At 42.0% G+C, this 25,994-nt stretch overlaps 1 protein-coding gene across 1 annotated transcript in view; it reads left to right on the top strand.

Annotated features, from left to right (window-relative positions):
- HPRT1 (hypoxanthine phosphoribosyltransferase 1) overlaps window positions 1-25,994 on the top strand; it is a 65,191-nt gene that overhangs the window by 9,552 nt on the left and 29,645 nt on the right. The window contains exons 2-3 of the mRNA XM_089657939.1: window positions 15,326-15,432; window positions 22,603-22,786. Coding sequence (XP_089514065.1) covers window positions 15,326-15,432; window positions 22,603-22,786 — 291 coding nt within the window. The remainder of the gene's footprint in view (window positions 1-15,325; window positions 15,433-22,602; window positions 22,787-25,994) is intronic.

Genomic DNA, 25,994 nt, shown 5'->3' with positions numbered 1-25,994 from the left:
TTTTTGATAATAAAAAACAAAAAATCAGGAGATATCCATTACTATTTACCACAGAATGAAAGCCCAGTTTGTGTTGTGAAAAGGTATAATTCACCTGGATGTACAAAGTAGTTGTGATGATATGTACGGTTTTACTAACACATGTAACAGTAGCAAAATTGTGTTTAGGCGTTTAAGATTTGTTTTACCCTTAGGCATGAAGGGGTTAATGATCCTGTAATCTATTTTTCATGAAATTGTTTCTTACTGTTTGTCTGCCTCCTTGTAATATCCCCTGTGAACTCCCAAACCTTTCCATTTTCCTCTCACTCACTTTTGTTTGTAATGAGCCGTGCATGTTACTTACGGTGATGTGCACTGCTCTAGGCGCACTTCCATTTGTTTGTAATGAGCTGTGCATGTTACGGTGATGTGCACTGCTCTAGGCGTACTTCTATTTGTTTGCAATGAGCCGTGCATGTTACTTACGGTGATGTGCACTGCTCTAGGCGCACTTCTATTTGTTTGCAATGAGCCGTGCATGTTACGGTGATGTGCACTGCTCTAGGCGCACTTCTATTTGTTTGCAATGAGCCGTGCATGTTACTTACGGTGATGTGCACTGCTCTAGGCGCACTTCTATTTGTTTGTAATGAGCCGTGCATGTTACGGTGATGTGCACTGCTCTAGGCGTACTTCTATTTGTTTGTAATGAGCCGTGCATGTTACTTACGGTGATGTGCACTGCTCTAGGCGCACTTCTATTTGTTTGCAATGAGCCGTGCATGTTACGGTGATGTGCACTGCTCTAGGCGCACTTCTATTTGTTTGTAATGAGCCGTGCATGTTACGGTGATGTGCACTGCTCTAGGCGTACTTCTATTTGTTTGTAATGAGCCGTGCATGTTACTTACGGTGATGTGCACTGCTCTAGGCGCACTTCTATTTGTTTGTAATGAGCCGTGCATGTTACTTACGGTGATGTGCACTGCTCTAGGCGCACTTCTATTTGTTTGCAATGAGCCGTGCATGTTACGGTGATGTGCACTGCTCTAGGCGCACTTCTATTTGTAATGAGCCGTGCATGTTACTTACGGTGATGTGCACTGCTCTAGGCGCACTTCTATTTGTAATGAGCCGTGCATGTTACTTACGGTGATGTGCACTGCTCTAGGCGCACTTCCATTTGTAATGAGCCGTGCATGTTACGGTGATGTGCACTGCTCTAGGCGCACTTCCATTTGTTTGCAATGAGCCGTGCATGTTACTTACAGTGATGTGCACTGCTCTAGGCGCGTCCCGTGCGTCAGGATGACAAGGTCCTGTGCATGCTCAGGAGTGACATCCCATACCAGCCGATGAAGAAACTTGGTGCACAGGAGATGATGCTGGTGGGGACCATTGGAATGGTGAGCATCTCTGCATTGGCTTCCGCTTTAAAGGAGGCTGTTAATGTGATATGTATTTAAGCATGCTTCCATTATCTACCTTCCAACAAGGCCTTCTATCTGTTTTTCTTTTGCACAGTTTTTTTACTGCACAAGTCACTATTGAAGATTTTTGGCACATCTGGACCTTTTTGGTGTTTTGCGCATATGGACAGTTGAATTTTTTGAGGACAAAAATAGAAAATAGACTTTTGGATGTAGTTAAAAGACTCTATTGATAAATTAAAGGATTCATTTACCTTTTCTAAAAAAGATGCGGCCATGCGGGGCTATGCCTGTCTGGCTGCGTCATTCATTCACAGAATTCTGTGAATGGAAAATTGCAAGTACCGTCAGGCTTTGTGACTCGTCTTGTAGTTCTCCATGAACTACCATAGTGCTGTGGTAGTTCAGTCTCTCTTCTTGTTTGTGTATATTTGCCTGCTCTTATGAGGTACGAGCACACAGATATACAGACTGGTCTGCAGCAGTCCTGCCTGGCACCCGTGATCTGCTTGACCGCGGGTGCAATGCCTTCTAGGCTCCTAGTAAAATCAATAAATAACTACACATTTATTTAAATGCAGGAAGATGTGCTATTATTTATTTTTATTTTTTTTCTCTTTACAAAGGTGCACTTTTATCCTTTAAATTAGCACGTCACTTTATTTGAATAGCACATGCCACTTTGGTTTGATGCACTTTATTTGGTAATGGATTGTCATTAATGTAGTTTTAGTTATTATTTTTTATTTATTGGTTATTTCATACACAGTAATGCATGATATTCAGTTTGTATGTTTTTGAGGTCAGAACTAATTTTTAGTTAATGTAAATAGACAGCGAAGTTCGTTCACACGGCCTGCCCTTGGAGCTCAGTGGAGTCTGCCTGTGTTCTCTCTACATGAACTGAGTGGGCACAGATATGACTTATGTCTTGCTCTGCTTATAGATACCCTGCTGATCGGAGAGGTGTGTGTGGTTTGTGTTTTTTGTTTTGTTTTTTACAAGAAGATGGTGACCAGCATGGTCGTTATTTAATAAAATGTGTTCTCTGTATTCATTGAAATGTGTTCTGCTTTCATCCATGGAGTGAAATAAGCGTAACTCCAGTTTTTGCAGGGTGGTTAGCCAGCAGACAATGTAAACAAAAGGGCTGTTTGAAACTTTTGAGCAGTATGAACTATGTGTAACCATGAATGTGTTGGTGTGAGCTAGAATGGGCCCCCAAGTGTGTCTATTGTGTTGAAGATGCTAAGAATAGAATGCACTGTTTATGCATTAGAAATGAACCTAGATGTGCCATACACATGGATGATTGTTCCAATTGGGTGCATCGTTCGCAGTTATGTGAGGATCAATCAGCATATCCATTTTCTACAGGGAGTTTACAAGAGCTGAAAATATCAGAAGTGCTTTTTATCACACTCAGATTTTACAAGTTTTTGTAACTTTTTCTGGCATCTTTTGTTCCATAGAAAGGGGAAGTAACATTTCTGTGCATATGTACTAATACTAGTGTCTGTGAAGTGATCATGACAAGTCCTGGTGGAGCAAGGATGCTTTACATGACGAGTGCATGTCATGCCTCCAATTAGACTGCTCATGTCTGACTAGCCTGCCTACATGAGGTGGCTGGTGCTTGGTCAGTTGTACCTCCCCCTGCAGACGTCTGCATATCTTAATCAGGAGGGCTCATGTGACCAGTGTGTTCCTGTTTATGGAAAGAACTAAACATAAGACAACTGAACAATCTCATTTTGTTGGCCTGCAGATGCTTTTGAGCTGTTTAATCCTTTCAAACTACTTTACTTCTCTTCTCGGACACACATCAGTATATAGTCAAAGACTCTGGGCATGATACCTTAGATTGTACACCCCTTGAGGGTTAGGGATTCACTGATGTGAATATACAATATATATGTAAAGCGCTGCATAAATTGATGGCGCTATATAAGTACCTGTAGTAGTAATAATGATACAAGAAATGGTCAGAGACTGCGGAGAGGATGCAGGAGATGGTCAGAGACTGCGGAGAGGATGCAGGAGATGGTCAGAGACTGCGGAGAGGATGCAGGAGATGGTCAGAGACTGCGGAGAGGATGCAGGAGATGGTCAGAGACTGCGGAGAGGATGCAGGAGATGGTCAGAGACTGCGGAGAGGATGCAGGAGATGGTCAGAGACTGCAAAACATACAACTGAGGGTTTAAGATTGCAGACTGATATGGTTGGTTGGGAAGTCAGAGACTGTGGACATGCTTCAGGAGACAGTCATAGACTGGAGATATGTTACATGAGACTGCTATAAACTGTTATTACAGGACAAAAGAGAAACACAGATTAGTGTCTGCAGGGGCCCCGACAGCTGCATAAAAAGTGCCCAAGGGCCACAGGTTTGGCATCAGGAAAGTTGGATATGGAATGTACATAAATGTTAAAGTGTAAGGCCAGTCTGTTTTTAGTTCTAAGTAGTGTGTGGAAGATTTAGAAAACGTCAGGTATTTACTGTTTCCAAGGGATTTCCCCTAACAGTAAGTGAGGAAAAATCTTCAGGTGGGACATCGATAGTAATAAGATGGCAGTGTCTAGTCTTTCCCTACTCTATTAGAAGGGGAAAAAACATTTTTTATATCTGACAGTGTTTCTGTTGGTGATTTTTCTCTCTACCATTGTCACCAGGATAATAAGTGGGGTGAAATCTCCCCAAGGGTCCCATCACACTGTTATACTGCATTGGCAGTGCTTCTAGGACGGACTAGAGCAATTCACTCTGGCCTGTCCTCAGAAATGCTGCACAGAGAAGAGTGGGGATTTTAAACCCCCAGGCTGCTGGACTCGTTCTGTGGGCACTGACAGCCTAGCATCCTGGGAGGTAAGTACAGCAGGGTCAGGGGAGGGTGTATGGTGTTAGTTCACCTTTTAAAAAAAAATAAAAACTCAAACTAACACTTTTAAGGCCTCATTTGCACCATACGTGCAGAAAAACTGATGGAAACTGATGAGTGGATTTTACTTGCAGAGACATCAGTTTTCATGCGTGCTGAATTGAGTTTTATACAGGTTGCAGATTCCTGCACGGAAATAAAATCTGCACGTGATACCAGTGTTGTGGTGTGAACAGGGAACATAGAGAACAATTTATTTCATTGTGCCCTTGCATAACGCGTGAAAAAAAATGGATGTCTCTGTACCATGGTGTGAATGAGCCCTTATTGGATTTGTTTATGCCTAGAGTTAAGCTTTAAAGTGAGTCTATTTAAAACTGCCAGTAAAGTCCACAAATTCATTCCCCAAAGTATTCCACAGTAAACTTTTAAAAGTACTGCCTAAATGGACCATACATTTTGCTAACCTGATTGTAGTCTTCTATCAAAAACTGTGTTGTGGTAAATCCTGCTCCATTGAACACTAGTTCAATTGGGTTAGGCTGTCGGATAACAATTTTAGTAAATCTAAAATGGATTGTACAGAAATTGTACAGTTTTTTTTTTTTTTTTAAGTGTTTGTGTAGTGTAGGAATACACAACATTTATTAGATGACCTTTTTTTTTATTAAAAAAAATGCACTATGCCCTCTCTGACTTTGTTAGTGAAGTCTGATTTTCCCTGACTTCATGGCTAAAGTGTCTCGTTAGTGTTTTTGTCCAGTTGAACAGATCACCTAGTAAAGCTGAGCCAACTGGGACAGATGTCCATTTTGTGACATCTGTGCCTTTTTCACTTTTTGTCTGCATTTTGATAATGGACTGTTGTGGATCCATGATGGCTATAAGGGCTGTAGTATGTTAACAGGCTTATGTCCATTTATATCAGGCAGCCTCAGATCCGTCATGTTTAAGTCTGGATCCGCAGTACTTTTCTGGAGGGACTTTGAGCTAACGAAGGAAAATGGGTGCAAGTAGATTTACATTTGTCTGCCCAAAGACCTCCAGGGAGCTTTCAATCAGGTCCGCCAGAAAAACGTACAGGTTAACCTGCTTGCAAAGCCTGTGTTAAAGGGCCTTTAGAATTTTTTTTAAATGATTGTATTTTTTTTTTCACAAAAACAATTTCAATCCTGCTCCTAATTTTACTGTCGCACTATCACTGCAGTAGATCTCTGACTGCTCAAACTATTAGAAAAATGGAAATTATGTTTTTGAAATGAAAAAATGTCAAGTGTATGGGCAGCTTAAAGTGGAACTAAATTGTATCTGAGAACCACAAAATGAAACTGTTATTTAATTCACTTTTAATATTCAAATTAAACTCCCCCCCCCCCCCCCCCCCCCCCCATCCATCCATTCATGTCATGCTTTATTTTAAGATATCGCTTTGGAAAACACCCCCTAGCTTTTCTAGTTACAGCCATCTTGAATAATGGGGGGCTACACACTAAAATATGATCAGATGGAAATTTCCGTACTTGGAATGACTGTTCGATTTTGCTTATACAGGTGAAACTCAAAAAATTAGAATATCGTGCAAAAGTTTATTTATTTCAGTAATGCAACTTAAAAGGTGAAACTAATATATGAGATAGACTCATTACATGCAAAGCAAGATAGTTCAAGCCGTGATGTGTCGTAATTGTGATGATTATGGCTTACAGCTCATGAAAACCCCAAGTTCACAATCTCAGAAAATTAGAATATTGTGAAAAGGTGCAATATTCTTGGCTCAAAGTGTCCCACTCCAATCAGCTAATTAAGCCATAACACCTGAAAAGGGTTCCTGAGTCTTTAAATGGTCTCAGTCTGGTTCAGTAGGAATCACAATCATGGGAAAGACTGCTGACCTGACAGTTGTGCAGAAAACCATCATTGACACCCTCCATAAGGAGGGAAAGCCTCAAAAGGTAATTGCAAAAGAAGTTGGATGTTCCCAAAGTGCTGTATCAATGCACATTAATAGAAAGTTATGTGGAAGGCAAAAGTGTGGAAGAAAAAGGTGCACAAGCAGCAGGGATGACCGCAGCCTGGAGAGGATTGTCAAGAAAAGGCCATTCAAAAGTGTGGGACTTTCACAAGGAGTGGACTGAGGCTGGAGTCAGTGCATCAAGAGCCACCACACACAGACGGATGCTGGACATGGGCTTCAAATGTCGTATTCCTCTTGTCAAGCCGCTCTTGAACAACAAACAACGTCAGAAGCGTCTTACCTGGGCTAAAGAAAAACAGACCTGGTTTGTTGCTCAGTGGTCCAAAGTCCTCTTTTCTGATGAGAGCAACTTTTGCATCTCATTTGGAAACCAAGGAGCCAGAGTATGTAGGAAGAATGGAGAGGCACACACTGCAAGATGCTTGAAGTCCAGTGTGAAGTTTCTACAGTCTGTGTTGATTTAAGGAGCCATGTCATCTGCTGGTGTTGGTCCACTGTGCTTCATTAAGTCCAGGGTCAACGCAGCCTACTACCAGGAGATTTTGGAGCACTTCATGCTTCCTTCCCCAGACAAGCTTTATGGGGATGCTGACTTCATTTTCCAGTAGGACTTGGCACCTGCCCACACTGCCAAAAGCACCAAAACCTGGTTCAATGACCATGGCATTCCTGTGCTTGATTGGCCAGCAAACTTGCCTGACCTGAACCTCATAGAGAATCTCTGGAGCATTGCCAAGAGAAAGATGAGAGACATGAGACCGAACAATGCAGAAGAGCTGAAGGCTGCTATTGAAGCATCCTGGTCTTCCATAACACCTCAGCAGTGCCACAGGCTGATAGCTTCCATGCCATGCCGCATTGAGGCAATAATTGCTGCAAAAGGGACCCAAACCAAGTACTGAGTACATATGCATGCTGATACTTTTCAGAGGTCCGATATTGTTCTATGTACAATCCTTGTTTTATTGATTGCATGTAATATTCTATTTTTCTGAGATTGTGGATTTGGGGTTTTCATGAGCTGTAAGCCATAATCATCACAATTATGACAAATCACGGCTTGAACTATCTTGCTTTGCATGTAATGAGTCTATCTCCTATATTAGTTTCACCTTTAAGTTGCATTACTGAAATGAACTTTTGCACGATATTCTAATTTTTCGAGTTTCACCTGTACACGTCCTGTGTACGCACCTTTCGAGAGCTGCCTCAGACCTTCCAAGCAAAAAAATGTCCAAAGGAGCAAACTACAAAATGTTCTTGTTGGTGAACAGAACTTACGATATACGTGCAATGTATACTATTTTTGAACAAGAAAAATCGAATGAGAGACTGCACATGGTCAGAAACAGATGGGAAACAAATAACAGCCTGGAAGAATATGCAGCCATGAAAATATATTTCATAACATGAACAATGTATCATATGTATAATAATGAGCCATGCAACAGAAATGTTTTATGAATGGACAAGAGTGATGCACACATACATAATCTTTTTTTTTTTTTTTTTTTTTTTTTTACTAATGAGGTTTATCTCATTTATTACAAGTTTATTGAAATTGTTTGTTTTATATATGGTATAGTCGGCTATCTCTGGCATGCTTCTCGCTTTTAATATTTATATATTGTGCATTAACCTAGAAAATGTAGCTATTCTGACATAGTGGATAGTAATTAAAACCACCTGCATATCTGTATATATTCCTATATTAGCAGCCATCACATTATCTATATATACTCCAAATTTATGGCGCTGAAGGGTGTGGCTACAGGGTCACACATACATCACTTCCTAATCTACGCTATGTTTCTACATCAAGACAAATAATGTTTTTGCCATTCTGAGAATTTGGTACAGTTAGTACCATCCTCCGATTCGGCGTGTTGTGAACAATATAGGAAAGCCAGACAACCATCATTTTTTTAGTGTGCCCCCCTGGGTAGATGTTTCGCCTAGGATTTACCTCCTGGTATCCATCTGCCCTTAGCTCAGGTCTGCAGGCAGGAGGTTGTGCTTAGCTGAGAGAGCCCATCCACTCCTACAGATGAAAGCATTACATGAAAAAAATGCCTACGAAGACTCTTTGGATGTATAACACAATTTTGTTCTAGGCCAGAAACCAGGAAGTACCTAAAGAAATTTAAAATAACAAGTAGAAATAATAAACCTTCCTGTCAATTTTAGCAACATAAGAATTAAAAATTGTTAATGTTGGTTGCAAGAAGTTAGTTTTGCTTTAAGTGCAGCTCAGATCAAGCAATCAGAATTATCTTAAAGCCTAGTACTCAGGATGAGAATATCGGACAAATCATCGTCCATTTTTTTTCCCATACTATTCTCATATCGAAAACTAATATGTTGCTAGGGTTATGAAAATTCTCGTAAGACACAGTACAACTAATCCACGATGATATAATGTATATATTGTAATATTTTTTTCGTTTCCTAGCGTGCACGTCTTGGTCACTTTTTTTTTTTTTTTTTTTTTTTTACAAATACTATACTAATTTTGTGAAAAATCATTCGTTCTGTTATTGTACGAGAAATTTTTTTTGTGCGTGTCCCTTCAGATAATTTTGCATAAACTGTTGTGATTGGCTCTTGAAAGCTGTACTAGGCATTGTGGAACTCAGATCACCAATGCAAAATTAATCCTTATTGGTTTCTGCAGTTTTCAAACTAGAACTTTGTTCCTTGTGCTCCGTGAATAAGGCCAATTTTGTCAGCTGCTTGGGCCCAGTATTTGTAATACCCTCCAGTGTTTTGTGTTTGCTGTAGTCGTAATCTTTTTGAGATACTTCATTGTAGGTGTTTCACTTTAGGTATGGAAACATTTGAAGGTTACTTATTTCACAGACTAGCAATGCCCTTGAGAAAGTTATTTAAAAAAAAAAAAAAGTGTTCGCAGAAGTTTGGAGGAGTAAAGTTGGTGTCAGAACTGGCTAGCGCAATGCAGGATATTTCAAGCTAAGGTACGTAGCTAGTTCTAAATGGACCTTTTGTACACATCAGTTTTCCTTCTTTTTTTTTTTTTTTTATTTGGTAGACTGGGTTGTAATTTATCATTTTTGGGAGAATATTTTACTTTCCCAGGCATTCCTCTCCATTTTTGTTTAACCACTTTACGACCAGGCCTTTTTCTGACACTATTTGTTTACTGTGAAAATCAGTATTTTTTGCTAGAAAATTACTTGGAACCACCAAACGTGTTTTATTTATATATATATATATTTTATTGTGTGTGTTACACACACTCACCGGCCACTTTATTAGGTACACTTGTTCAATTGCTTGGTAACACAAATCGCTAATCAATCACATGGCAGGAACTCAATGCATTTAGGCATCTGGATGTGGTGAAGATGACTTGCTGAAATTTAAACCGAGCAACAGAATGGGGAAGAAAGGGAATTTAAGTGACTTTGAATGTAGTATGGATGTTGGTGCCAGAAGGGCTGGTCTGAGTATTTAAAAAAAAAACTGCTGATCTTTTGGGATTTTCACGCACAACCCTCTCTAGGGTTTACAGAGAATGGTCCGAAAAAGAAAATATCCAGTGAATGGCAGTTGTGTGGACAAAAATGTCCCTGTTAAGGTCAGAGAAGAATGGGCAGACTGCTTTGAGATGATAGGCAACAGTAGCTCAAATAACCACTCATTACAACCAAGGTATGCAGAATACCATCTCTGAACGCACAACATAATGAAGCAGATGGGCTACAGCAGCAGACGAACACACTGGGTGCCACTCCTGTCAGCTAAGAACAGGAAACAGAGGCTACAATTAATACAAGCTTACCAAAGGTGCACAATAGCAGATTGGAAAAACATTGCTTGGTCTGAGTCTCCATTTTAGCTGTGAAATTCAGATGGTAGGGTCAGAATTTGGCATAAAAAACATGAAAGCATGGATCCATACTTCCTTGTATTAACGGTTCAGGCTGGTGGTGTAATGGTGTGGGGGATCTTTTCTTGGCATACTTTGGACCCCTTAGTACCAATTGAGCATCGTTTAAATGCCACAGCCTACCTGCGCATTGTTGCTGACCATGTCCATCCCTTTGACTACAGTGTCCCCATCTTCTGATGGCTACTTCCAGCAGGATAATGCACCATGTCACAAAGCTCAAATCGTCTCAAACTGGTTTCTTGAACATGACAATGAGTTCACTGCACTCCAATGGCCTCCACAGTCACCAGATCAAAATCCAGTAGAGCACCTTTTGGGATGTGGTGGAACAGGAGATTTGCATCATGGATGTGCAGCCGACAAATCTGCAGCAACTGGGTGATCATCATGTCAATATGGACCAAAGACTAAGGAATGTTTCCAATACCTTGTGGAATCTATGCCACAAAGAATGAATGAATCAAAGCCAGTGAACCAATGAGGAGAGAGCGGAAGGCAGGGCTTAGCCATGCTCTGTGTGTGTGAATGGAGGTGCAGCAATTTTCTTCAACACAGGGTGGAGTAGGGTTTGTGTGTTTGGGAGGGGCAGGGGCAATTCAGTAAGGTATTTCTGACACATTTTGTTACATATGTATGTAGTCAAAAGCTTTGAAAACCCTGCAACATTTTCACTTTGTACTGTTGCATACCCCAAATTCAACTACTAATTTGTGACGTTGCTGTATGGAGCTATTGTTGCAACTGGTTTGTAAAGGAATACTGTCATATTGGTAATAAGAAGAATATTGTTGATTATGTTGTATCTTTGAGAGAATTCTGGAATAAAATGTCTGCCTCTTCACAGGTGAGATACTTGAGACAATTGTGAGAGCTGCAACTGCTTCGTATACACTTTACTGACTTCATTCTGTTGAATGTTCCACCATTTGTCACACTACCACCAGACAGATTTCTAAAGAATATCCACCACACACTTAATGAACTCCAGGGCTCATATGCACCCACTTCATTACAGTGTAAGCTCGCAGGGTTATCCCATTGCCATTGGAGAATGTGTACTGGTAACCAGAAACAAAATACAGTAGCTTGTAAAGCTGGCTACAGTTTGTAGCAGCAAAACAGAAGCCAGCTTGTACTGAAGCAGAATCAGCTGAAATCAGCTTTCTTTGTTCAACCCATTTTCCTCCTCCGGGTTGTACAGGGCAGTTGTGGTGTTTTTCCCAAACACAGAGCTGTGTTTACAGTGTTAGGTGTGGTGATCCCAATATGACAGGATGTATCTACACCAGAGTATACTGAATTAGTCACCTTTGGAAAACTGCTGGAGATACAGTGAAGAATAAAGCTCCATTGATAATTCAGGAGGATTTAAGCTGTGTTTATGGTATCCAACAAGGACACAGAGCAGCTGAAGGCAAACCAAACTCGTTGGAAGTTTCTGTTTCTGTAAAATGGTGCATTTATTGCCTTCACTCATGGCTGGTTTATTGGCACTAAATTGGAATTAATCAGTCTGAATTCATCAGTTTGATTCTCTACCATTTTGCATAGGATCAGGCAGTGGTCTGATCACTGTGAACGTTGCCATTGCTTTCTTGATTTTCAAAATGCTAATCGCTTGGCTTTCTCTGGCTCCAGTACTTACCAAGCCACAGTCTAGACTGAGCACACTGCAAGTCAAATCAGAATGCTTAATCTGTATTGTGGCTCAGAAAATTTTGAAATAATTTCCTAAGCATGACAACCAGGCAAATAGATCTTTTGTACCAGGAATATTTGTCAGTGGCATATTGGAGGCTCTTTAGCCAGTGCCTTTAATCAATGCCACTGGATAAATAGCTGTTGGGTGTCCAATTTGACTGGTGAATGCTGTGTTCTGAGCCATCATTAGCTGGGTAAACGGAGACCCTGTGTCATACTGATCTGAGGGACCATTTGATTGGTCATCGTAGCGATCACGTGGTACTGTCTACAGTGCTGATTCCCTGTTGTAAGCGGAGAGGGAGAGAGTGTGTAATTATGAATGGGGACAAAATTGAATGCATCTGCGTCTCTATTCACTGTGTTCCCTGACAAAAGGAATGGTTTTTTATTAACCCTTTCATGACCCCCTTCTCTCCAACACATACTATCTCTATGCTGTCTCTGTGACCTGTATATTAATCCTTTCACCTTCCTTATCCTGCACCTTATTCATTAACCTTCATTTCTAACCCGCCACTATGTGACCAGTACATTAACCTCTTCACTTCCTCCTCCCTCTGTGTGATCTGTACTGTAATGTGTCTGGTGCACTATTCTCAAGCTCTGTTTAACCCCCTTAGTACTGGCATGTTTCTTCATTTTCAAAAGATTGTTGTAAAAAATGGGATCACCTTGGGGTGTCTACTTTCCAAAAAAGGATCATTATGAGGGTTTTCATACCATTCTGATATTTTAACACAAATAGGGAAGTAAGAGAAACGTCTGGGTTTTTTCTTTTTTTTTTTTCTTTTTTTGGTCTCCTTTTTATAGCAAAAAGTAAAAACTGCAGTAATTAATAAATACTTCCAAAAGATCGATCTGTCTATGAAAAAGTAAACTGTCAGGTAAACTAACACATCACTGAAACATTGCTGGTAATGAAGGGGTATTACAGGCTGGCACTCAAGTAGTTATAGTGGAACGTCATACTTTAAAGACAACTCAGCATTATATTAATCTCCCCTCCCTCCAACAGAATCACATGCTTTTTTCCCTTAGGACAGGCAGCAGGTACCTTTTTTCCTGCAGGTACTTGCTCCCACAACCTTAGGATAACATAGCCCTGAGATTGCCTGCGATATCACATTGCACATCCCAGGAGACTTCAGGACAGTCTCCCTGCAGGCTATGATAACATGCATGTGCAGCAGGGGGCTGGCTGTGGGCGACCAAGAAATGACAGCCCACTCCTGAACGCACAATGGTGGCACAGAGAAAAACCCAGCAAAGAAGACTGCACTGGACTTCATGGGCTGGTAAATACAGTATGTGTATTCTAATCAGCAGGTACAATCTTTGTAGTTGTTGACTTAGTTTTGCAAAGGTCTGATGAAATTCCTCTTTAAAGCATAATTCTAACCAATATTTGACATCTTGTCAACTGATGGGTACAGGTGGATCTGTAGCAGGGTGGATTTGATTTAAATCAAACTGATTTAAATCACTAGTCAGTAAGGCTTGATTTAAATCATAGTTTTCTACATAAAGACTAATTCTTGCTGGTATAACTTTAATATGCAAGTAGATGAAGATTTTTAGAATAACAACTTTTAATATTAGTTTTTTAGTTATTCCCAGTTTAATAGGTTAATCATTCATATTTGGACAACTTTTCTGTTGTACTTAGGAAGGGGAAAAATGATTATTACCTTAATAATAACAATTTAAATAGATTTATTCAACTGAAACGATAACATTCCAGCATATGTTATTTGCTTAAACAAACATCCATGTTTGTTAACTAATTTGGCTAAACAAAATATATATATTTTAAGAAACTTAGACTGTCAGCCCTTCCTCCTCACACTTAGTTTCACTTTCTTCTTGTGCAGATCTATTCCACTCCAAACAATCACAAAAATATTGTTTCTATTCACTGAACTTCTTGAAATTTAGCACTGAAGGGGTTGATTCTGTATTCATAGGTTTGTAGAAGTTAGGATTAAGGTCTTTTTCTTAACTCTGTTCATGTTATAACATTTTTGCTGTGAAGAAGAGGCATCTGATCTCCGCTGAGTCAAATTCAGTTTTGAGAACTGCAAAAGTAAATCAAGCATCTGTGATAATATCTTGTAGGCAGAGAAACTGCCCAATAATCTTACAAAAACCTCTGGAAGAGCATGACATGGATTAATGGTATTTATTTACAAAAAAAATTAAACATATACAGCCTTGTTCTACATAATTCAAAAACTAATCTTTATTTAATGATGGAATAACCTTTGGATGGTAATATATTTTCCTCAAAAAGCATTTTATTTAAAAAAATCCGATTTAAATAAAAAAAAAACAATTTTTTTTTTTTTTATTGTTTTAAAAAAAATCATTGATTTTTATCCACCCTGATCTGTAGTCACAGTATTCAGAGATAGAAAGCCCCCTCCCTTTAGTGATAGCTGTAGTCTCTCGTCAGGGACTAATTGGGTAAATAGCCTCTTCCAAGAGTGGATGAAAATGTACATGCATGCAGTGCTTTAAGAAATAGTTGTATGATAAGACTGCATTGTCAAATAGTGGAGTTGAATAAATGTCAATGAGTTAAGCAATCGCATCCAACTTTGTTACTTTTGATTGTTATCTATAATGAATAATTTAGGGGATGAGAATTTTATATCTCTCATGGATATATATTACACCATGATGAAGATATAGGCATGTTGGAGCTATCCTTTATATCTGGCATATTTTTGCAATCTTGTGATCCCTGATATATGTTCTTTTAGGTAGTCATCGATATAATTCTGAAGACATAATAAGATGTACCCTCTCATGGTATGATTTTTTTTTTTTGAGGAACACCGAGGCAACTTGTGCTTGATCTCTCTCTTTAGGAAAATTTGAATAAAAAATCCCCTATTTTTGCTTATAGATTAGATAATCAGTTTTTTTCCATTGGCCTTGGTGCATGGGTATGTGCACCCCCGTTCATGGAGGAAACAAGTAACCAATATTTGAACTAGCTTTGCCAGCCACTCATTGTTTTGAAAAATTCCAGAGGTTGGTATCTGCTCTAATCAACATCACACATTTTATTCATAGACTAAGAAAGGAAAGTGAACACAAAAGGCAGAGTATGGAGCAGCTCTATATGGCAGCCAGTCAGCTTCTATCCTTTATTTCAAAGCTTAAAAGAGCAAACTGAAGTTAGATGCTGATTGCCATGCACAACTGCTCCAAATCCTGTCTGCTCCAGTGTTCCTAAATTCTCCCCATTAAGTCCTGTTTATTCTTGGAGGGGGTTAAACAGCCTGTTTAAATGGTTTATGAATCTTATTCATATATCCTAGAAATATGCATGCTTTGCATAGGTTTTTGCTGATTCGGAGTATTTGCATTTCACAGAACATGACCATTATTTTCAGTGTTTAGAAGTTTGCTTATTCAAATCTGTTTCCTTTCCAGCTTGCTGACGATGAGCAAGGATATGACCTTGACCTGTTCTGTATTCCAAAGCACTATGCAGCTGATCTTGAGAAGGTATACATTCCTCATGGCCTAATAATGGACAGGTGGGTCTACTTATTGTTGTTCTGTAGCTTTAGACACTGTGAGAGAGAGGTTAGAACCTTTGTCGGGTTTTTATTACAGTCTCTGTACCCACTGGGAGAATTCACCTTGCTTCCTATCTTAAAAATACAACAAAATTTAAAGGATCAATAAACCCAAGACCATGCAATATATTGCAACCTTCAGTCCTGATTTGTAGTGTCTGCATTGTTTTTTTCCTTTTTTGCAAGCTTTCAAGAAATACAGAAAATACTTGTTGATCTTGCAAGAAATGCAGTTTCCTTGTCACGTCCTGTAATCTACATCGAAGAACATCTTCCTTCCTAGCTATCTCTTGTAAACTAACACTTCCCCTGCCTCTCATGTAATGGAGATGAAAGGATACGGACATGTTTGTAGTCCATATCAGGAGAGCATCCCAGGGTGACTACCATGGCTTCCTCCATAGATGCAGTGGAGGAGTGACGTAGCCACTCAGGGAAGGAAGTGTTATTTGCAGGATTGACAGGTAAAAATAAAGCAAAAGAAGTTTGAAAAAAGAAAATGAATGCAGAAAATGAAAAAGAAAGGACTAGTAATCTGCAATATATAACCTTTTGGGTATAGATACACTTCAAGAAGAAATATTCTCCACATGAAAGGAATTTTAAAGTGTATGTTACCCTAAAAATGTACTTTTTGTCTGTGTGTGCGATCAGTAGATTGCGAGTGCAATGTAAGGCTCCTGCAGACTCTCAGTACCACTGTCTGCCCATACAGGTAAACAGTTACTGAAGAATCAATGAACTTTGAGGGTGCTTACTAGCCCTAGGCCTTTAAAAGCCTGGTTAAGGCAAACTACTAATGAATAGGCTGCCAATGCACCAAAACGAACCACAAAACTGACTTGGCTTTTTTTTTTTTTTTTTTTTTGAAGCAGTTTCAACACTATACATAATGTATAGCCTTGTGTTAGGTTGTGCTGCAAAATATGGGGCATTTTGTAAAATGAATAGCACTACAGGTTAGTGCACGTAACTTACATTGTGGTAACTTACATTAACCATTACCACAATGGCACCAAAACATAGGTGTGAATAGGCCATAAAGCTACACTGCATTTCTGTTTTACTTACTACATGTCAATGGCACACTGGATCAGTAAGTCATGTCCCCCATGTGGGGGAACTACAAACTCAAGTATGTCCACTAAGTACGGTATGTATTAACTTCATGCAAGTAAATACTCCCAGTGGAAGCAGTATCACAAAGTCAGATTACTCCTAGTGATAAGTTGTCAGGAAAAAGTTTCATATTATTCCTATAATGAAAATTGGCCTAGGACATCTCTGTTTGACGTGCTTAGCTTGCAGCTAATTTAAAGTGACATTTGACACTTCCACTCTATTAACATCTCCAGTCTTGAGCTGACAGATACTCTAAAGCGCTCTTTCGGAAATGCTAATCACCCTCTGAAAAGCGATCTGCAATCAGAGGGCGGTATATCAGGGGCTGGCAGGCAATACTATCTGACAACGTGTGTGTTTTTTATTTTTTTGTTGACCACTTCACAACTGTGAGCCAAGCATGTGGTTGTAGTGCAGTCCCATTGATATCAATGGCCTAGTTTGACAGGTGGTGCCAAGTTAAAATTGCCACAGCCTGTGTACAGCCTTGTCAGGCTGTAATGTTAGAATTGTTGGTGGTAAAACCAGGGCCCCGCTGTCCATCATCCCCGTGCTGTCAGTGTGAAAGAGCCTTAAAGGTTTTACCAAAGGTATTCGCTTACCTTTGCCCTTATTGTGCCGTAAACATTGCTCTTATACATTTTTAAAAATATGTTAAAGCGGTATTAAACCCTAAAGCAAATATTTGCTTTCCTTTATTTTCACCTGATGATTCAGCCAGTAAATCTGTTTAACAGAAAAGCTCTTTTAAAGGTGCAAAGATGAGACGCAATTTACCACTGACAGGGGAGCTTAAAATCCGCTTTTATTTATGTAAAACCTTTATCCGCCCGGCTGCTGGCTTCCGGGTCTCGATCGCTGGTCATTGGCCGGGAGGTGATGCGGAAGTTCAGTCAGATTCAGCATTGCTAATTTTGTAGAGTGAGTTGCACATGCGCGGCTCGCAGTACAAGGGTGGACAAGCGGGTAAGTAGCTTTAATGCAGAAGAGACAAAGCATGTCTCTTCTGCATTAAAAATCCTGCCTGTCCGCCTGTTGCAATTCCTCAGCCTAAAGTTCCACTTTAACCCTAAAGGGGAAGTTCTGCTTTACGTCCTCCTTCCCCTCCTCTTCTTTCTTTGGCACTGACAATATTCTCTCTAAGATTCCATAATCTGATCTTGAACAACCTTCAGTGAGATTCTTTGAGAGTTTTTGGCCTCACGGTAGTCTTATTCTAGGCAGTACCCTTCACTCAATTCTATTCAAGGCCTCACCAACGCAACTTCTTGTTGGCCTGGAGCCAGCATGCTCCTTCTCTTGACCTCCCTTTGTGCCTTTCCAGCCATATAAGGAACCTCCAACTTGGTGGATTTCTAGTCCAGCCTAAGCAACAGGGAATTTGTTTCTGCCACACCCATAGAAGGTGATGACATCAGATGCCAACCTCACAGGTTCACAGTTCAGGTCACCCAAAGAGACCAAGCTCCATATCGACATCCTGGAGCGCAGGGCAATAAAACTAGCTGTTAATTACTGAACCACTCTTCTTCAGGGTTTCCTGACTAAGGAATAATCACACATTGACAAGACTGTGGCCTGTATCAACCATCAAGGGGGTATCAGAAGTCATGCAGTTTTATTGGAAGTACTTCTAATAGGTGGAAAAAGCTGTCCATCCCTCTCTGCTGTTCACATTCCAGGAGTGGACATTTGGAAGGCAGACTATCTCAGCTGTCTAAGCCTAGACCAAGGGGAATGGGCCCTTCATTGCAACATCTTCTATCTATTGTGCCAGAAATGGAGAGCTCTAGATGTGGAAACCCTGGCATTAAGGTACAAGTTACCCCTGCTTGTGGCAGGGACCCAAGGATTTTCTAGCACTAGCATCAGTTGTTCCCTGTATATACCGTTCCAGTTAATATATGCCTTTCCTCCAGTGCAAATTTTGCCTCGATTGCTCCGCATATAAAGTAAGAGAAGATCGTAATTTTTATGGCATCAAATGGATCCAGAACATGGTACCAGGGATTAGACCACCCTTGCAATACACTGTGCCTCCTTGTGTGTGTAAACCACCCTTTGTACCCATCAGGGAATTTTTCTTTTTACTGCAAAATTACCTTATTGACGTATCTAACTTTCACATTAAAGTTGTAAAGCCCTAACATTTTTTACCTTAATGTATTTCTTGTATTAAAGTAAAAAAATGTTTAGGTTAAACTATCTCCCCCTCACTCCTTCTTATACTTTACCGTCCTCACTCAATCCAGCGCAGTGCCCATATGCAGTTGCTCTTTCCTCTTCTCCCCTCACAGGCTTTACTTGTGACAAGGAATAGGAGCGGGACTGAGCCTGTCTGTGTCGGTGAACACAGGTGGCGCTGCTGGGGATTGAGCACGCAGGTGTACCATGATAGGAAGTGGCTTCCTGTAGTGGCACACCAATAAGATGAGGAGCTAGGAGCATGGGCGGGAGACCTGAGGAGGTTGGGGCCACTCTGTGCAGTGCCATTGCACAGAACAGGTAAGTAAAAACCTATTTGTTTAAAAAAAAAAAAAAAGCTTAAGACTTTTCAGTCACTTTATTAAAGACCTAGTCCTTCCCTCTTTGTGCCCTGCTTCCAAGCATTCCAAGGAGACTGATTTTTATTGTCTGGATGTTGTCAGAGCTATCGGAGTTCATCCAAAAGACACACAACTTCTATAAGAAAGATGGATTCTCTTTGTCTTGTTGACAGTATCTTTCAAAGGACATCCTGCTTCTAAATCCATTATTGCTAGCTGGATGGGACAGCTCATCTCAAGGGCTTACACTGTAAAGGCTCAGACCACTCCAGCACACGTTGTCTCACACCACCAGATCGATGGGTGTTTCCTGAGCATTCTGATATCAAACTTCTGTCATCCAACTTTTGCAAAGTGGCTACCTGGTCTTTAGTTCATGGCATCTTCAAGTTTCACCAGGTGGATGTCCAGGCTTTTGCTGATGCAGGTTTCAGCCTCAAGGTTCTGACGGCACAAGAGTCAGTTGACTCCTGTTATTGTTGGGTCTGTTGGCACAGTTCTGTTTGCCTTATTGCCAACCCCTTTGCATTACTTTGGGACGTCCCATGGTCTACGAATATCCAGCTTACTTGTAAAGACCCTAACTTGGAGTGCAGTACAGTTCTCGGGCCACCTTCTCCTCTGTTCCTGCTACTCTGCATTGCTTGTTAAACTGTCTCATGGAGGTAGGGGGTATAGGGATACACCCAGGGTGGCATTTCCAGCAAAGTTTTGTCACTGTCCAATCACCTGAAGCCTATATCACTAGCCTATAATTTAATAAGCACCGTTCAGTCAGATTTACATCTACTTCAAGAGAGAAGAGTCTGATGAATCAAATTCCCAGTGGTGGCGTTTCTATTTGAGTTGATTCATAACAACCCATTAGACGCTTCTATTTTTACACATTATCTTGAGCGCTTTCTCATTTTTTTTCTACCATAAATGATTTTAAAGCATTGTTTGTAAATCATGCTATTTTTTGTCTTGCTCGTCGTATGACTGGCAGAAAATAAATAGCACTGATAGGGAAAAAAAAAAAAAAAAGCATATAAAGACTAAATTCTGAAGGAACGTGTTACTAAACTTACTGAAGTGTCTAAGTTTGAAAACGCACTTCATACATTACAGTAATAAGTTATATACTATATTTGGATAAAAAAAAAAAAATGAAAATTGGAGGCTGACCATTTTTAAACACCTTAAGTTCAATATGCCAAGGATATTTCTTCTATGATCCTGGTACCCAACATGTGGCCTGCCAGCACTCTGTGTGCAACCTGCAACGTCTCTAGCCGTGCTAGCTGCCTGCACCAGGAAGACCAATATAAATGGCTGTGGTCATTGTTACAGGGCTTGCCATGCAGCAGCAGCAGCTGTTTTTTTTTCCTTTCTTCTTTTTTACACTTTGCTTTGCAGGAGAAATAATGATCGTTTGTCCTGCAATGCAAAGCTTGCTGTCAGAACCTAACTCATTCATGAACTGTCATGAATAAGTTGAGTTTTGACAGCTCAGGATAGTGATCTGTGATTGGCTGGAGCTGGTCACATGGTACAGGGTGTTGATTGGCCGCATGTTTCATGTGACAGCTGTGGGCCAATCACAGCTCACTAGGAAGAGGAGCAGAGCTGTTATGAATGAGACTGATTCATAACCGCTTTGCTTAAATTGTGATTGCTGAGCGATCACCGGGTCCCGTTCACCGGGATCTTCATTCCGCTGTGTCCGCTGGACACAGCAGTTGTGAGGGGGGAGCACTGCGTGCCCCCTCAGGTGCATAGCGCCCCCCTGTGTTAGTACAGCCAGAGCGACGTACGGCTGCGTCACATGCCTGTAGCTGCCGCCCTGCCACAGTACATGGCGGGCTGGAAGTGGTTAATGTACTCTCCATGTGGCAAGGTTTTGTGACTGTGTGGGGCTGGGAGTTACTATTATCTAATATAATTAATATAGGAAGCACTGCAAACGCTGCCAGGCTTGCCCAGCTTATGGGCAGGATGGGCTACAGGGCAGTAGGAGAATGAAAAGAAAATAAGTTAAAAGTGGTTGTAAAGGCTGAAGGTTTTTTACCTTCATGCATTCTATGCATGAAGGTTAAAAATCTTCAGTGTGCAGCTCCCCCCACAGCCCCCCCTAATACTTGCCTGACCCCAATCCAGTGATGTGCACAAGAGCCGACACTCCCCCCGGTCTTTTTCCTCATTGGCTGAGACAGAGCAGGTAAGTATGATGTGTATGTTATCTATATATGTGTGTGTGTGTGCGTCACATACCCTCTGTTCCCAGCTGCATAAGGGGGTCAGAGAGGAGAAACAGCAGCACACTGATCTTCCCTGTGATTGGGGGGTGGTGGCATGTCAGCTTAAGTGTGGTCAGTTTTTAATAGGAAAGCAAAGGAACTGGCAGGAACACCAGGGATTTCACACAAAGGAAGCAATACAAAGAGAACAAGATACTTTTAAACACAAGTACATGGTACAGCAAGGCACATATCAGGAATGTGAAATGTTGGGTTTACATATTCTGTAGTGTAAGTTCATATGATCATTTATAAAGCCACATGTACATGTCTGCAGTACACATTAATGTTCAGCATTTGGTGCATTAATGTTTGTGGCCTTTAAAAGGCAGCTCATTAATTTTGAATAGACTGTCTAGGTACCACAGTCTAAAAAAAGCATTGGGCTGCCATTCAAAATGAATGGAACCTACCACGCTACCAGTTCATTATTTTCATTGCAGTAATCTGTTACCGCAATGCATAATTGTGGAACCAGCCCTAAGCCCTGGTTCACATTGTGCAGGCTCATTGCGGGTGCAGGAGTCGCTTTTACGAGACTCGCTGGGCTGCCATTCATTCTGAATGGTACCCTCATGCATCTCAACCCTCAGTGTGGGTACTACAGGAAAATTGCATGGTGAAAAAGACCATGCGGTTTGCTTGCGACCATGGTTTTTTTTTTTTTTTTTTTTTAAAAGTGCAAGCACCTTTTTTATGTGCAGGAAATGCAGACACAACAGCCCACTCAATTGCTTGGGCGGCTGTGTCCAAGCAAACGTGGGTCACATGTCCCACAGTAGTGTGAACCAAGCCTTAATTACTCTGTGTATTGGGATCTAGTCAGACTAGCGAGCTGCAGCAATGCAGTAAAATGCACATTTTTGCACATTACCATTATGACGTGTGGTACGTTATTCATTTTGAATATGAAAGTTGTTCTCTGCTGGGTTTTTCCTGCAATTCTCACATTTTCTTTGTATGTTTTCCAGTTCATTGTATAGTGCACAAAACTCTCCTCACACTTCTAAAATCAGAAATCTGTGCAGTAAAAAAGCCGAGTTGTGAATGGACCCCAACTTTATTTTTTCTGCCTTTTTTTTTTTTTTTTTTTTTTTTTGTTTTTTACTTTTGCTTTCTTCTAATGAATTTCTAAGAACTAAAAAAATTATGGAATGTGTTGTGTGTGTCTTTTGGTGCAGGACTGAACGGTTAGCTCGGGACATCATGAAAGATATGGGAGGTCATCATATAGTTGCACTTTGTGTCTTGAAAGGCGGGTACAAGTTTTTCGCTGATCTACTTGACTATATCAAGGCACTGAATCGAAACAGTGACCGGTCAATCCCTATGACTGTAGACTTTATCAGGCTGAAAAGTTACTGTGTAAGTATAATCTTTGTGCTAATTACTGCCACCTAGTGACTGAATAGGGAATTGCAATCCACCTTGTTTTGTTGTAAGTGATCATCAGGAGGCTTGGATACAGCTGAGAATAAATAACGGGCTGGCCTATTTAAAAAAAAAAAAAAAACAAAACATTTTTTTATTATTACTATCTTATCAGAATCTCTTAAATTGATTTAAAATAGGGGCTGTGGAACAGTGGGCAATCCCCCCCACACATACCTGACTGGCACCATGTTTAGAAAATAGAGATGAGCGAATTATTCAAAAATTTGGTTCGGCTGATTCGCCGAATTCGCCGATTAAATTCGCTTCGTGCCGAATATATTCGCTGCGAATTTAACTTATAAAAAGGGTGTTTCTAGGCTTCAGAGAGCCTTTATATTAGTGCAGAACACTGTACCTTTAATTTAAATGCCCTTGGAGTCTGCTGGGGAAGAGAAATAATACTGTCAGTATGACATGCAGATGAGTGCCGTCGATCTTAGAATCACCGCACACTTCACTCATTTGGGCAGTCACGGGGCCAAAACCAGAATGTGGAGCCACAGTGTGGCGGTGGAGGCAGCAGCAATGGGAGGCCATACAGTACCCTATGACAAAATGGAACCCACCAGCAGTGTGAGGAGACCTGAAAGTGGCACATGGCAGAGTGTGGCGATGGAGACAGCAGCAATGGGAGGCCGTACAGGGACCCATGACACACTCTGGACCTGGCAGCAGCATGAGGAGGCGGTACAGGGGCCCATGACAGATTACGGGCCTGGCAGCAGCATGAGGAGTCGGTACAGGGGCCCATGACAGATTACGGGCCTGGCAGCAGCATGAGGAGTCGGTACGGGGGCCCATGGCAGATTACAGGCCTGGCAGCAGCATGAGGAGGCGGTACAGGGGCCCATGGCAGAGTGGCGGAGCGTAAGCAGCTAAAATTGAAGGCCATACAGAGGCCTATGTTAAAAAGTCCGCTCAGCAGCAGCGTGGGGAGACGACTATCAAGAGTCCAATGGCAGAGTGGCGGAGCAGAAGCAGCTTCAATTGAAGGCCATACACAGGCCTAGGTTAAAAAGCGGAAGCCGTCAGCAGCGTGAGCAGACAACAGAGACACATGGCGCAGGGTGGCGGTGGATGCAGCAGTATTCGGAAGCCAAACACAGGCCTCGGTTAAAAAGCGGAAGCCGTCAGCAGCGTGAGCAGACGACAGAGGCACATGGCGCAGGGTGGCGGTGGAGGCAGCAGCAATGGAAGGCCATACAGCACCCTATCACAAAATGGAACCCACCAACAGTGTAAGGAGACCTGAAAGTGGCACATGGCGCAGGGTGGCGGTGGAGGCAGCAGTATTCGGAAGACATACACAGGACTAGTTTAAAAAGCGGAAGCCGTCAGCAGCGTGAGCAGATGACAGAGGCACATGGTGCAGGGTGGCGGTGGAGGCAGCAGTATTCGGAAGCCATACACAGGCCTAGGTTTAAAACTGGAACCCAGCAGCGTGAGCAGACGACAAAGACGCACATGGCAGAGGATGGATCTGGCAGCAGTATGAGAAGGCGGCACAGGGGCCCGTGGCACAGTGTGGTGATGGGGGCTACAGCAACTGGATGCCAGAAAGTGGCCGATAGGGCTATATACTGCATGACTACATAGGTGGTTTTTATAGTACTTTATTTTGGCCTCCCTCTCAGCAGGTGTGAAAAAGGCCACCATTTTTGAACTGTAGCGAGGGTCCAACAAGGTGGACAGCCAAAAGTCATCCCTCTGTCTGATGGTTATTATTTGGCTGTCGCTACGCAAGCAACCGAGCATGCTATGGGCCATTTGTGCCAAGGAATGCGAGGGACTCCCTGCCTCCATCTCCACAGCATACTGCCACGGTGCGTCTGGGTCCTCTGTCTCCTCCTCCTCCTCCTCCTCTACCAGATGCTCCTGCTCCTCCACTCCTGTCCGCTGAGTGGAAAAACCACCCATTTCACTCAATAATTCCTGAGCACCAATGTCCTCCTCTACCTCCTCCTCTTCTTCCTGTCCTGCCCCCACAGGAGTCATGTGGCGTTGCGATCTGTGCGCCACGTCTACCGCACCCTGACCAGCCATTGTTAACAGCATTTGTTCCAGGACGTGCAACAGAGGAATGACGTCGTTCATCCCATAGTCCTGCCGACTCACGAATAGCGTGGCCTCCTCAAAGGGCCTGAGCAAGCGGCAGGTGTCACGCATGAGCTCCCAATGGCTGACATCTAAGTTACACAGGGGAGTACCTTTATCCGCTTGTAACATCAGGAAATCGGTGATGGCCTTTCGCTGTTCGTAAAGGCGGTCTAACATATGTAGGGTTGAATTCCACCTTGTTGCAACGTCGCAGATCAGGCGATGCTGTGGAATTCCGTTCTGCCGCTGCAGCTCAAGGAGGGTGTGCTTTGCGGTGTAGGAATGGCTGAAATGCATGCAAAGTTTACGTGACATTTTAAGGATGTCTTGCAGTGGGATGGTGGATTTTAGGAACCGCTTGACAACCAGATTGAACACGTGAGCCATGCATGGCGCATGGCACAACCTTCCTTGACGCAGAGCAGACACCATGTTCTTTCCGTTGTCGGTCAACATGGTTCCGATTTTCAGTTTGCGCGGAGACAGCCATCTGTCGATTTCTCTGTTCATTACACTCAGAAGTTCCTCCCCTGTGTGACTACGTTCGCCAAGGCATACCAGGTGCAGCACAGCGTGACACCGTTGCGCCCTGCACATGTGATATGCCGGTCGGGTAATGGGACTTGGCACGGGGGTGGCGGCTGAGGACACGGCGGAAGAAGAGGTGGTAGAGGCGGACATCTTTGCTGGACCAAGGACGTGCAAACATGGAGGCAAAAGCGGCGTGACCTGTCCAAGTTGCTGGTGCGGCTGTGACGGCACCACGTTCACCCAGTGGGCCGTAAATGACATGTACTGTCCCTGACCGTAGTTACAGCTCCACACGTCGGCGCTGCCGTGCACTTTGGCAGAGACCGACATGCTCAAAGACTGGCCCACCATCTCTTCTACATGTGAATGCATGGCTGGCACTGCCTTTTTGGCGAAGAAATGCCGGCTTGGCACTCTCCACCGCGGCTCGGCACAAGCCATCATTTCTCGGAAAGGTGCTGAGTCCACCACTTGGAAAGGGAGGGACTGCAGCACCAGCAACTTGGACAGG

Source organism: Staurois parvus, unplaced genomic scaffold (genome assembly GCF_062004578.1).
Source record: "Staurois parvus isolate SC_StPar_1 unplaced genomic scaffold, SC_StPar_1.0 ptg001045l, whole genome shotgun sequence".
Classification (NCBI taxonomy): domain Eukaryota; kingdom Metazoa; phylum Chordata; class Amphibia; order Anura; family Ranidae; genus Staurois; species Staurois parvus.
The sequence above is the reverse complement of the archived record's forward strand: the minus strand, read 5'-3'. Positions and strand labels throughout refer to the sequence as shown.